The following is a 15966-nucleotide window of genomic DNA, read 5'->3' on the forward strand; positions in this document are numbered from 1 at the left end:
ATTCTTGTACATAGGAGCAGTACTATAGTAGTTATATTCTTGTATATAGGGGGCAGTATTATAGTAGTTATATTCTTGTACATAGGAGCAGTACTATAGTAGTTATATTCTTGTATATAGGGGGCAGTATTATAGTAGTTATATTCTTGTACATAGGAGCAGTACTATAGTAGTTCTATTCATGTACATAGGGGCAGTATTATAGTAGTTATATTCTTGTACATAGGAGCAGTATTATAGTAGTTATATTCTTATACATAGGAGCAGTATTATAGTAGTTATATTCTTGTACATAGGAGCAGTATTATAGTAGTTATATTCTTGTACATAGGAGCAGTATTATAGTAGTTATATTTTTGTACATAGGGGGCAGTATTATAGTAGTTATATTCTTGTACATAGGAGCAGTATTATAGTAGTTATATTCTTGTACATAGGGGGAGTATTATAGTAGTTAAATTCTTGTACATAGGAGCAGTATTATAGTAGTTATATTCTTGTACATAGGAGCAGTATTATAGTAGTTATATTCTTGTACATAGGAGCAGTATTATAGTAGCTATATTCTTGTACATAGGAGCAGTATTATAGTAGTTATATTCTTGTACATAGGGGCAGTATTATAGTAGTTATATTCTTGTACATAGGGGCAGTATTATAGTAGTTATATTCTTGTACATAGGGGCAGTATTATAGTAGTTATATTCTTGTACATAGGGAGCAGTATTATAGTAGTTATATTCTTGTACATAGGGGCAGTATTATAGTAGTTATATTCTTGTACATAGGGGCAGTATTATAGTAGTTATATTCTTGTACATAGGGGCAGTATTATAGTAGTTATATTCTTGTACACAGGGGGCAGTATTATAGTAGTTATATTCTTGTACATAGGAGCAGCATTATAGTAGTTATATTCTTGTACATAGGGGGCAGCATTATAGTAGTTATATTCTTGTACATAGGAGCAGTATTATAGTAGTTATATTCATGTACATAGGGGGAAGTATTATAGCAGTTATATTCTTGTACATGGGAGCAGTATTATAGTAGTTATATTCTAGCACATAGGGGCAGTATTATAGTAGTTATATTCTTGTACATAGGGGCAGTATTATAGTAGTTATATTCTTGTACATAGGGGGCAGTAATATAGTAGTTATATTCTTGTACATAGGAGCAGTATTATAGTAGTTATATTCTTGTACATAGGGGGCAGTATTATAGTAGTTATATTCTTGTACATAGGAGCAGTATTATAGTAGTTATATTCTTGTACACAGGGGGCAGTATTATAATAGTTATATTCTTGTACATAGGGGCAGCATTATAGTAGTTATATTCTTGTACATAGGGGCAGTATTATAGTAGTTATATTCTTGTACATAGGGGCAGTATTATAGTAGTTATATTCTTGTACATAGGGGCAGTATTATAGTAGTTATATTCTTGTACATAGGGGTAGTATTATAGTAGTTATATTCTTGTACATAGGGAGCAGTATTATAGTAGTTATATTCTTGTACATAGGGGCAGTATTATAGTAGTTATATTCTTGTACATAGGGGCAGTATTATAGTAGTTATATTCTTGTACATAGGGGCAGTATTATAGTAGTTATATTCTTGTACATAGGAGCAGTATTATAGTAGTTATATTCTTGTACATAGGGAGCAGTATTATAGTAGTTATATTCTTGTACATAGGAGCAGTATTATAGTAGTTATATTCTTGTACATAGGGGCAGTATTATAGTAGTTATATTCTTGTACATAGGGGTAGTATTATAGTAGTTATATTCTTGTACATAGGGGACAGTATTATAATAGTTATATTCTTGTACATAGAGGCAATATGATAGTAGTAATATTCTTGTACATTGAAGGAAGTATTATTGTAGTCAGGTTATTATACATAGTAGTTTGTCAATAGTTGATAGTTCTGATAACCCAAATATATTCCCAAATCTCTCAAAGGAGTATTGTAAGAAGTGTATTATCAGTGGGAGATATTGAGTACACTGGAAAACCCTGAAGAAAATATTCGTTTTTAGCTTCCTCCTGAGGCACAATGTGAATGGCAATTATAATGAAAAAAAAAAAAAAACAATTCCGAATGTGTATATTTTCTTCATGATTGAAGTGAATGATAACAGTGCTCAGAATTGTCCTTTAAAACTTTAGATATTGCGGAGCAGTGGGTCCATTTCCCCGAGATATAGTAACAAATATACCTTTATTTTATTGCTATGTATTCAGGGTAGAGGAATAAAGCAGAAAGCGGGCCAATGGCATAGTAAAGAAGAAAGTGGATTGTCTGAAAAGGAAACCGTCGCCCGGAGCCACTGCTCCTTCCCAGCCCTCCCTACGGATTCAAGTAGAAAGGAAAAAAAAATATACTTGGAACAGACAAGCCGAGAATTAATCCTGCCGCTGATACAAGTTGTTAAAATGGAGCATTGCAGAACGACTTACTGCAGACGCAGCGTTAACAGAATGATGGGATATTAGTGTCACTCAGTGCGGAGGATGTCACTGCGTGCAGACGGCTCACGCTGCTGTCAACTTGTGATGGCACCTATACCAGCGCGTAGGCAATGTCTACAGCAAAGGTGTCCTGTCCGGATGCAAAATCTGTACTAAGAAGTATAAAGTACTAGGTTCTCCTATGGTGCAGAAGGGCATTAAGGGTCTATTCCAGATTCGGGGAAAGAGTGTAATTTCAACCTCTGCTATGGTCTGCAAAACTCAGGTCGCTGCACTGTGGGATGGCTATACATCATGAAAATGGTGCAATCGTTTCAGCAGATAGAGAGAAAGACCTTGGGATGGACAGAACTTGTGCAACCTTTACAATTGCACAGAGACCCAGTGGATTGGAGAGAAAGCCATATTCACACAGGAAGGATGCAGATTTTGCAGCAGATTCCATGGCGGACTGCCCAGGACAAAAAAATCACCATAAATTTACACGCCCTAAGCAAAAACATACTAATAACGACCCTTGGGGTACATATTATCTGCACTCTATGACGGAAGGGTTACATTTTTTGTGAGTAATCAGCCTATTGGCCAAAGAGGATTATTTTGAAATACTGGCTTTAATAATATTAACAATAATAGCAATAATTTATATTTAATAATATTTAATCATGTAATATTATATTTAATAATAAGAATAAAATTCATATTTAAGTTACTGGTAATGTAATCATAATTTAATTTATATCTCATTTAATAATAAAAAATATTTAATAATTCATATTGGCCAAAATGATCATTTTGAAAGAGTGACTTAATAAAAATAATACTAATAATAATATTTCCTATTTAATAATATTTAATAGTGTAGTATTATAAATAATAATAATAATAATAATACAATTCATATTTAATTTAAATATTATCTAATACTAAACAACCTCTTTGTTTTCCAGACCATTGCCCTTCCCCCATAACCTCCCTCTCCAACATCACTGAAGAAGAGCTTACCCGTCTCCTCTCCAAATCAGACCTCACCACTTGTGCACTCGATTCCATCCCATCCCACCTCCTCCCCAACCTCACCCCCACACTCATCCCATCCCTAACCCATCTCTACAACCTATCACTAACTTCTGGTACCTTCCCCAAAGCCTTCAAACATGCCACAATCACGCCCATCCACAAAAAGCCATCCCTCGACCCAACCGCCTTGTCCTGCTACCGCCCCATATCGCTGCTCCCATTTGCCTCCTTGAGCAACACGTTCACGCTGAACTTTCCTCTCACTTCTCATCTAACTATCTCTTCGACAACCAACAATCCGGCTTATGTCCCTACCATTCCACCGAAACTGCCCTTACCAAAATCACCAATGACCTGCTCACAGCCAAAGCCAACAGATGATTCTCCATACTCCTCTTTCTAGACCTGTCCTCTGCCTTCGACACAATTTTCCACCATCTCCCACTACAAATTCTCTCTTCCTTTGGTGTCAAAGACCTCGCCCTATCCTGGATCTCCTCATACCTTTCCAACCGCACATTTAGCGTTTCCCACTCCCACACTACCTCCTCATCCCGCCCCTTCTCTGTTAAGAGTCCCTCAAGGCTCCGTTCTAGGACCCCTACTCTTCTCCATCTATACCCTTGGTCTTGGACAGTTCATAAAATCCCATGGCTTCCAGTACCATCTGTACGCTGATGACACCCAGATCTACCTCTCTGGTCCAGACATTCCAGCATGTCTACCAGCCATATCCTCCTTCTTCTCCTCCCACTTCCTCAAACTCAATGTGGACAAATCTGAACTCATCATCTTTTCCCCATCTCCCATTGCTTCCCCATCTGATCTATCTATCACAATAAATGACATCACACTTTCCCCTGCACCGGCAATCCGCTGCCTCGTCGTAACCCTTGACTCTGCCCTGTCATGCAAACCCCACATCCAAGCTCTCGCCACCTCCTGTCACCTCCAGCTCAAAAATATTTACAGAATCCGTCCTTTCCTCAACTCTCAATCTACAAAACTGCTTGTGCATGCCCTCATCATCTCCCGCCTCGACTACTGCAACATCCTCTCTGCTAACACTCTCGCACCCCTCCAGTCCATCCTTAACTCTGCTGCACGACTGGTCCATCTCTCACCTCGCTACTCCTCTGCTACCCCCCTTTGCAAATCCCTTCACTGGCTCCCATTTCCCCAGCGTATCCAGTTCAAACTACTAACACTGACCTACAAAGCCATCCACAACCTCTCTCCTCCGTACATCTCTGAACTAATCCCCCGATACACTCCCTTACGTAACCTCCGGTCCTCCCAAGACCTCCTTCTCTCCTCCACACTTATTCGTTCCTCACCCAATAGCCTCCAAGATTTCTCCCGAATATCCCCCGTCCTCTGGAATTCTGTGCCTCAACACGTCCGATTATCCACCACATTTGGATCCTTCAGACGGAACCTGAAAACCCATCTCTTCAAGAAAGCTTACAGACTGCCATGACCCCGCTGCCACCTCAACAACACCGGAGCTACTGCAACCCCCCAACCTACTGTCTCCTTTCCCATTCCTGTAGAATGTAAGCCAGCAAGGGCAGGGTCCTCTTCCCTCTGTACCAGTCTATCATTGTTAGTTTGTTTAGTATAAGTGATATCTGTATTTGGTATGTAACCCCTTCTTATGTACAGCACCATGGAATCAATGGCGCTATGTAAATAAATAATAATAATAATTTATATTTAATTTAAGAATATTTTTTTAAATAATTCCTATTTTAATTTTTTATTAATAATAACAATTCCAATCTAATAATTCATTATATTTAATGCAATAATAATTTAATTTATATTTAATTGTATTAATTTATTTATTAATACTTTATTTTTACTTTAATAATTGTCATCTAATAATTTCTATTTTAATAATTTCTAATGGCCAAAAAGGATTAATAATAATAATTACTATTCATATTTACTAATGTAATTATTTTATATTTAATTTAATAATAATAATTCTATGTATATTTATTTTAATTCATTTATTAAATAATAATTCTATGCATATTTAATTTAATTATTTTATATTTAATTTAATAATAATAATAATTATATGTATCTTTATTTTAATTCATTTATTAAATAATAATTCTATGCATATTTAATTTAATAATAATTATTTATTGTATATTTATTTTCATGTATTTATTAAATAATATTTTTATTTATATTTAATTTATTAATAATTATTTATTGTATATTTATTTTCATGTATTTATTAAATAATAATTTTATTTATATTTAATTTAATAATACTTATTTATTGTATATTTATTTTCAATTATTTATTAAATAAGAATTTTCTGTATATTTAATTTAATAATAATTATTTAATAATTCCTATTGGCTAAAAAAGATTATTTGGAAATAATGACTTTAATAATCCAATCAGCAGATTGTTGGGATATAAAAAGGGTTATCAACGTCCGATCAGTGGGGGTATGACACATCCGGCACGTACACCAATGAGTGGTGAGCTGCAGTACTCAAAATGGTCACTACGTTATGTTGGCCAAAAAGGATTATTTTAAAATATTGACTAATCTGATCAGCAGATTGCTGACCTATTTTAGATCCAGATTAGCGGGTGTCCGACACATCCAGCTCCTTTGCTAATGAGTTTTAAGAAAAAGTGAGCTGCAGTACCTAAAATGGCCACTACACGGTGTATAGAGTTATGCTGTTCAATGTGAACTTCTGGCTCAAAGTTGGGGCTGTCAGGTGTCAGACCCCTACAAATATGGTAATTGTGACCTATCCAAGAATATCTAAGTTATGGATGACCCCTTTAAGTTGAAGCTTCTGATCCTCATTGCAATATCCATACCAGTGACCCCGCGACATGTCATCGATAAACCCCTCATTCCTAACCATTGGGGAATCTCATTTATGCGCTCGGTGCTGCTATTTGCATTTCTTTTACAATGGATTGTTACTTCTTTGTAACATTGTGACTTTCCCCAAAAAAAAGAAAGAAATTAATTAAGGACATTGTTTTGCACCCAATGAATGTTTTTTCTAGCATCAGTCATCTCTACTCTTCAACACATGTCGAAATCTTACACCAGTCGCTGCGCTTTGACATAAGTACCTTCAACATTATGCAAAGCAAAAAAAAAAAAAACTAAATTAATTATGATTTATCACAGGAGAAATATATTAAAAAAAATAGAGCAGAATTACAAAAGATTTAATTCACATTAGCTCTTAATTAAAAGTGACAAACCATAAAGAACGAGCATGAAAGGGAAGGAACAAAAAGAAATCAGTAAGAATGAACCTGGAACTATTTAAAGGGATTGGACTTTATTAGGGAAGAAATGCTCAAACAATTGTATTAAAGGGGAGAGACTTTATTTTATATTATTTTTGCACTTGGGTTTCATTAATCATTTTCACTTTTGACTATTACAAGTTTTTTGTATCCCCCCCCTTATTCAACTTTGATGTGGTCATAAATCAGCTGAGAGGAGCTCAGAAAAAGAGTTAAAAAAAAGTTAAAAAATTTCTCAGTCACTGACAGATTCTCAGTTGCCTCATTCGGCAGCCAGTTAATCGAAGGCAAAATTTTTTTTTAAGAAACTCAGTTGTAAAAGTGAATAAAGTGAATAAAGTGAATTTTAACCCCAAATGCATACATTTAAGTAAAAAAAATGAATTAAAAATTAAAAAAAAAAGTAGAGCTGTGGAATAGGATGAGAAACACCCCCATTTAAATTTGGATTATGGACTCTTCCACTTCTGTTCACGCCCCCGAGTAACCGAGATCACAGTTCTCAATATACTTCACCGGAAAGACAAACTTTTAGCGCTTTGCTCGAGTTATAGTATATAGCCCAGTAACAGTAATGGTTAACATACAGTGCCTTGTGAAAGTATTTGGCCCCCTTGAACTTTTCTACCTTTTGCCACATTTCTGGCTTCAAACATAAAGATATAAAATTCTAATTATTTTGGGAAGACTCAACAACAAGTGGGACACAATCGTGAAGTGGAACGAGCTGTTTTGCAAGGAAGAATGGGCAAGAATTTCAGCCTCTCGATGTGCAAAACTGATAGAGACATACCCCAAGAGACTTGCAGCTGTAATCGCAGCAAAAGGTGGCGCTACAAAGTATTAACTCAAGGGGGCCGAATAATATTGCACGCCCCACTTTTCAGTTTTTAATTTTTTTAAAAAGTTTAAAATATCCAATAAATTTCGTTCCACTTCATGATTGTGTCCCACTTGTTCTTGATTATTGCCCAAAAAATAGGAATTTTATACCTTTATGTTTGATGCCAGAAATGTGGCAAAAGGTAGAAAAGTTCAAGGGGGCCAAATACTTTCACAAGGCACTGTATTTACATGTAGGGGGCTAACTTATTTGCATCACTTCGTTGGGTGCCAGAAATTAATAAAAAAGGGGTTTTATGGTGTCGTCCTCCACGCACGGGTTGTTACAGAGCGGCAATATAATGTTATAAATCTATAAGACAGAAACATTAATATAGGAGGATTAGCAAATTATAATAATGAACATGACAATCTTCCCCATGAGTCTCAGATTAGGGAATTATAATTGTAAGTCTCTAAATTAGCTTTTTTAATTGATTTTTTTTTATTCTTAAATATATGTATACAGCCGCGCTTAATAGTTGTCTCTCTTCCCCAAAGAACGGAGAATTGAAATCGGGACGCCCGAGCTGTGACAGTCGATTTTTCTCTAAATCTATTTTAGAAAGAGAAAACATTAACTGTCTACAAAATGTTAGAAGTTTATTAAAAAAAGAACACAATGAACTATAAAAAGTATCACTTGTGCTAAAATAGATTAAAATAAAATTTAGTCTAAAACCTCAAAATTTTTCAAAACATCAGAAGCCATGTTGGAGTAGGAGCCAATGTTTCCTACTTATCATGTCAGTCTATTGAAGTGGGCTGGAGTACTCCTTTATAAATCTCACATGTAGGATGCACGGCACTTATGCTCCAACACAGTACAGATACACGGCACTCCTGCTGCAATACGGCACAGATACAAAGTATTATTACTCCCATACTGCACAGTTACACTGCATTTTTACTCCAACATAGCCCGAATATACGGCACTCCTGCTCCCACACGGTACAGATACACGGCACTCCTGCTCCCACACGGTACAGATACACGGCACTCCTGCTCCCACACGGTACAGATACACGGCACTCCTGCTCCCACACGGTACAGATACACGGCACTCCTGCTGCAATACGGCACAGATACAAAGTATTATTACTCCCATACTGCACAGTTACACTGCATTTTTACTCCAACATAGCCCGAATATACGGCACTCCTGCACCCACACGGTACAGATACATGGCACTCCTGCTCCCACACGGTACAGATACACCGCACTCCTGCTCCCACACGGTACAGATACACGGCACTCCTGCTCCCACACGGTACTATACATGTCACTCCTGCTCCCACACGGTACAGATACATGGCAGTCCTGCTCCCACACGGTACAGATACATGGTACTCCAGCTCCCACACAGTACAGATTCACGGCACTCCTGCTCCCACACGGTACAGATTCACGGCACTTCTGCTCCCACACGGCACAGATACATGGCACTCCTGCTCCCACACGGCACAGATACATGGCACTCCTGCTCCCACACGGCACAGATACACAGCACTCCTGCTCCCACACGGTACAGAGACACGGCACTTCTGCTCCCACACGGTACAGAGACACGGCACTCCTGCTCCCACAGGGTACAGATACACGGCACTCCTGCTCCAATACGGCACAGATACACGGCACTCCTGCTCCCACATGGTACAGAGACACGGCACTCCTGCTCCCACAGGGTACAGATACATGGCACTCCTGCTCCAATACGGTACAGATACATGGCACTCCTGCTCCCATACGGTACAGATACATGGCACTCCTGCTCCAATACGGTACAGATACATGGCACTCCTGCTCCCACACGGCACAGATACACGGCACTCCTGCTCCCACACGGTACAGAGACATGGCACTCCTGCTCCCACAGGGTACAGATACACGGCACTCCTGCTCCAATACGGTACAGATACATGGCACTCCTGCTCCCACACGGTACAGAGACACGGCACTCCTGCTCCCACAGGGTACAGATACATGGCACTCCTGCTCCAATACGGCACAGATACACGGCACTCTTGCTCCCACACGGTACAGAGACACGGCAGTCCTGCTCCCACAGGGTACAGAAACACGGCACTCCTGCTCCAATACGGCACAGATACACGGCACTCCTGCTCCAACACGGTACAGAGACACGGCACTCCTGCTCCCACAGGGTACAGATACATGGCACTCCTGCTCCAATACGGTACAGATACATGGCACTCCTGCTCCCACACGGTACAGAAACATGGCAGTCCTGTTCCCACACGGTACAGATACCTGGCACTCCTGCTCCCACACGGCACAGATACACGGCACTCCTGCTCCCACACGGTACAGATACATGGCACTCCTGCTCCCACACGGTAGAGATACATGGCACTCCTGCTCCCACATGGTACAGATACACGGCACTCCTGCTCCCACACGGCACAGATACATGACACTCCTGCTCCCACACGGTACAGATACATGGCACGCCTGCTCCCACACGGCACAGATACACGGCACTCCTGCTCCCACACGGTACAGAGACACGGCACTCCTGCTCCCACAGGGTACAGAGACACGGCACTCCTGCTCCCACACGGTACAGATACATGGCACTCCTTCTCCCACACGGCACAGATACACGGCACTCCTGCTCCCACACGGTACAGATACATGGAACTCCTGCTCCCACACGATACTGATACATGGCACTCCTGCTCCCACATGGCACAGATACACGGCACTCCAGCTCCCACAGGGTACAGATACATGGCACTCCTGCTCCCACACAGTACAGATACCTGGCACTCCTGCTCCCACACGGTAAAGATACATGGCACTCCTGCTCCCACACGGTACAGATACACGGCACTCCTGCTTCAACACGGTACAGATACACGGCACTCCTGCTCCTACACGGCACAGATACACGGCACTCCTGCTCCCACATGGTACAGATACATGGCACTCCTGCTCCCACACGGCACAGATACACGGCACTCCTGCTCCAATACAGCACGAACATACAATACTCCTGTTCCCACATGGTACAGATACACAGCACTCCTGCTCCCACACGGTACAGATACATGGCACTCCTGCTCCCACATGGTACTGATACATGGCACTCCTGCTCCCACACGGTACAGTTACAGGGCACTCCTGCTCCCACACGGTACAGATACACGGCACTCCTGCTCCTACACGGTACAGATACATGGCACTCCTACTCCCACACGGTACAGATACAAGGCACTCCTGCTCCCACACGGTACAGATACAGGGCACTCCTGCTCCCACACGGTACAGATACACGGCACTCCTGCTCCTACACGGTACAGATACACGGCACTCCTGCTCCCACACGGTACAGATACATGGCACTCCTGCTCCAATACAGCATGAACATACAATACTCCTGTTCCCACATGGCACAGATACATGACACTCTTGCTCCAGCATGGCATGGATACACAGTACTCCTACTCCCATATTGCACAATTACATGGCACTCGTACTACAACATGGCACAGAGGTAAGGCACTCTTGCTCCAACACAGTACAGATATACAGCACTCCAGCTCCCACACGGCACAGATACACAGCACGCCTGCTCCAATACGGCATGAACATACAATACTCCTACTTCAACATGGCCCAGATATATGCTACTCCTGCTCCCACACGGCACAGGTACACGGCACTCCTGCTCCCACATAGCACACATATATGGCACATCTATTCCCACACGGCACAGATACATGGCACTCCAGCTCCCACTTGGCACAGATACACAGTACTCCGGCTCCCACTCTGTACAGATACATGGCACTCCTGCTCCCACTCAGCACAGATGCACAATACACCTGCTCCCACTCAGCACAGATACACAGTACTCCTGCTCCCACTCTGCACAGATACATGGCACTCCTGCTCCCACTCTGCAGATACATGGCACTCCTGCTCCCACTCTGCACAGATACACAGTACTCCTGCTCCCACTCTGCACAGATACACAGTACTCCTGCTCCCACTCTGCACAGATACATGGCACTCCTGCTCCCACTCTGCAGATACATGGCACTCCTGCTCCTACTCAGCACAGATACATGGCACTCCTGCTCCCACTCATCACAGATACACAGTACACCTGCTCCCACTCAGCACAGATACACAGTACACCTGCTCCCACATGGCACAGATACATGGCACTCCTGCTCCCACTCAGCACAGATACACAGTACACCTGCTCCCACTCAGCACAGATACACAGTACTCCTGCTACCACATGGCACAGATACACAGCACTCCTGCTCCAACACAGCACGGACAAATGGCGCTCCTACTCCCACATGAAATGGATACACAGCACTCCTACTCTGACACAGCAGAGATACATAGCAGAGATCCACGGCACGGATATACAGCACGGATTATTGTCTCCTTTGGAATTAAAAAAGTAATTTTGTCCACCCAATTGAAGATGCTATTTTATACACTAATCATCCTTGCCCCATAGCAAGGAATTTTCCACTATAGAAAGCAATGAAAAATAACTGCACAAGACAACAATGCTTCAAAGCCAAAAGAAATACATCAGCGATACACATGCCAAAATAAATGCAGATCACCTACATTACAGGTCTAGTAGACAACGGCCACCATGATCCAAAGAGCCACAAAGAAGCTCAATCACCATCATTATCCAACCATAAATGGTTCATAAATGGCAGGAAAAGCATTGACAGACTGCAATTCACACCACAACCACTGGGTGGTCCCAAGTAGACACAATAACATAAACATCTCCTGGCAGAGTATCGCAAAATCATGTTATTTTTAGATATTCCCCATACAGCAGAATGGTTTGGTCCATTCTTGACCACACTTATGATAGTACAACATTCGTGCAGGACACTTACCGTATAGTTTGGTGCTGCAGAGTATCTGGATCTGTAGCGCTCACTGTAAACAACATAGATCCGATGGGAATGTTTTCTTGTGTGGACACTTTCATTGGATCAGGCTGAAATACTGGACCCTCATTTACATCTAATACATTGATCTGAACTGTGGCTGTAGAGCTTGCCCCGTAGCCAATGTCCGGGATAAGAGGATCTTCATTCTCAACTTTGATCAGTAGAGTGTGAAAGGCCAAAATCTCACAGTCCAATGGCTGCAATTCAGAAAATAGACAGGTTTTATTATACTCAGAGGAGGTTGTTACATATATGGTCATGATGATTCAATACTGTTTATTTATATACACGCCAAACTATTTTTGCCGCCTTAGGTGAGGCTTTGTTTCCCAATCTAGAATTCTTATTCTGCATGGGACATTTGTTTATGGTCTTCAATTTAGGAACTGATTAGGGATATGTCAGAAGAGACTTATAGGGATACTTGTCAACTCTCCTGGAAGGTTTTGGAAAAGGATGATACCTTTGTACTTCCAAAGAATTACCATGCCTTCTGCAGAAACTTTCCAGGAACAATTGCTCCACCATGGTACATGGACTCAACCTCAAGTATCTGGACTCATGTTCAGAGACCAGACTACATAATTTAGCCAGGGCAGTGAAAACAGTCTTTCTTTGACCCTAAAAAAACATTATAGGCATGGCAAAAATCTGAGAAAAGGTGCTGGATCCTTTCCAATTATGGAATGTTTTCTGGAGGAAAATTTGTTGCTCCCTGAGTGGGATGTGCACTCTCAAGTAGAGCAGCATAGGCAGCACAAAGAGCTAAAACAAGGTCATTGGGTTAATTATGCGCTGCCGTGGGAAAAGAATGATGGATGTCAAACTAATTGTTAGTGGTTTAATCATCAATGCGTTTCGAAGCATATAGCTTCTTCATCAGGACAACCATGTGGAATGGATACTGACACAGAGTCACAGACAGGGCTGGATTCGGATACTGGAATAGGCTTTGCCAGTACGGACACAGGAACGCTAACAGGTGCAAGTTCATGTACTGATGGAACGGTTTCAGGGTTTAGGTACCGCTGGTGCAGCTTCAGGGTTCAAGTACCGCCGGTGTGGCTTCTCTGGTTCAGGTACTGTCGGTGTAGTTTCTTAGGGTTCAGGTACCACCGGTGTGGCTTCTCAGAGTTCAGGCACTGCCAGAGCAGCTTCACAGGGTTCGGGCCCTGTCCACACAAGGACCAGGGGTTCAGGTTCAGGGCCTGGCCACACAAGGACCAGCGGTTCAGGTTCACACCCTGGCCGCACAAGAACTAGGGTTTCAGGTTCAGGGCCTGGCCGCACAAGGACCAGGGACTCGGGCTAACTCTCAATTATATGGGAACAGGAACCTGGCAACATACAGTTGCACACATACACTACTACACAGGAACTATAAGGGTTGCTTACGTACCTCCCTGATAGGGAGGGTGCCTTTTATCCTAGATGACTCCCGGCTATTTTCTGGGGGACATTTACAATGTGCGCGTGCAGCCCCTTTATGAGCAGGGGGGCATGCATGCACTAGGAGCACCACCGGAAGTCAGAGTGCAGGAAGCAGGGAGATGTGCCGGAGACGGGGAGGTGACAACGCATCCGTGGTGGTAAGTATGTCGGTGACCCTGCATGGAGGAGAAAGGGGAACCATGCAGGGGCACCGGCATTAGCATTACAGCCATAATAGTCATACAGTATATAACACAGAGAGTTGAGGAGGCACACGCAGCCTATTTGGGGCTATAGTGGAGGATAAAGAAACCTTGTAAATCAGTATGGCATGTAAAAAGGAGGTGATGTATAGTTTTTCAACATTTTGCCAAGAAAAATTCTTTAACAATTTTTACCAAAATTTTCTTAAATTTTAAAACTTTTCTTCAATAGCTAAGGATAGTTTTACTAAAACAATTGGAAAAACTTGTTAGAAACCATCGTGTCTGCATAGACGACATCTTTTTTTTGCCATGTTATATGTTTTGGAGCCTGAAATTATTGTGATGCATGGAACGCAAAAATGTAAGGGTCCTGGGATTTAATACAAAATCTTGTACACCCAATTATTACATCTCATTTATAATATTAAAGTAACTTTTGGGCCACTCTAGGCCGCAAGTCCCAGGTGTGACCATAAGTTTCTCACCCCGACACCCGTGCAAGCAGTGGATTAATGGACGAGCAGCGTACTGCTCTTTATATAGTAAGCGCATTTCTCAGTAAATTCTCTTTAGCGCTACATTATCTCCGGTTATAAAAAATCATCCGTCTGATAAATGTTCTCCGGTCCATGATCCTGACTTAGAAGATTGTATCCTCTGCCTGATTTGTGTTCCTCCTTCATATTTATGAAGAGCTGACTCCATATTGCACTGATTATAGCGCGGGGCTGTGCATGAGCCGCACTACACATGATCATTCTTATCCCGGCTCAGTAGGGCAAACACAAACAAAGCTTTATTAAAAATGAATGAGCATTTAGATGAAAGCTGGGATTTTTCATCTATTTTGTATAATCTGTCACCTGAACAAGTCCCATAGTTAATTCACTGCTGTTTGTCAGTGTCAGGGCAGCGGGGGCGACATACAGCCTGAACCCACCGCTCGGATCAGCGCAGATTCCTGGATCTCGCATCTTACAATAAATACTAAATTCTATTTAATTTAGAAAGATGAATGTAGAAGACAAGAAATATTAACTGGCGACGTCTTACTCATCCATCACCAGCTCTACACTGTCAATTTAAGGGACCACTTTTGCATTAAAAACGTTTCACTCTCAGCTGCTTTCTACAAAAACAAACATAATCTTGTATTAATGCTAATATAGTCACTGTGAATATCCTAAGTTACATCCTGTATTATACTCCAGAGCTGCACTCACTGTTCTGCTGGTGCAGTTACTGTGTACATACATTACATTACTGATCCTGAGTTACATCCTGTATTATACTCCAGAGCTGCACTCACTATTCTGCTGGTGCAGTCACTGTGTACATACATGACATTACTGATCCTGAGTTACATCCTGTATTATACTCCAGAGCTGCACTCACTATTCTGCTGGTGCAGTCACTGTGTACATACATTACATTACTGATCCTGAGTTACATCCTGTATTATACTCCAGAGCTGCACTCACTATTCTGCTGGTGCAGTCACTGTGTACATACATTACATAACTGATCCTGAGTTACATCCTATATTATACCCCAGAGCTGCACTCACTATTCTGCTGGTGCAGTCACTGTGTACATACATTACATTACTGATCCTGAGTTACATCCTGTATTATACTCCAGAGCTGCACTCACTATTCTGCTGGTGCAGTC

The 15966-nt window shown here is 41.5% G+C and overlaps 1 protein-coding gene across 1 annotated transcript in view; it reads right to left on the bottom strand.

Annotated features, from left to right (window-relative positions):
- Positions 1–15966, bottom strand: part of CDH13 (cadherin 13) — a 1051953-nt gene that overhangs the window by 128239 nt on the left and 907748 nt on the right. The window contains exon 10 of the mRNA XM_073659781.1: positions 12602–12855. Within this exon, the coding sequence (XP_073515882.1) occupies positions 12602–12855 (254 nt within the window). The remainder of the gene's footprint in view (positions 1–12601; positions 12856–15966) is intronic.

Source organism: Phyllobates terribilis, unplaced genomic scaffold (assembly GCF_046119375.1).
Source record: "Phyllobates terribilis strain yellow unplaced genomic scaffold, ASM4611937v1 Scaffold_14__1_contigs__length_39327217, whole genome shotgun sequence".
Classification (NCBI taxonomy): Eukaryota; Metazoa; Chordata; class Amphibia; order Anura; family Dendrobatidae; genus Phyllobates; species Phyllobates terribilis.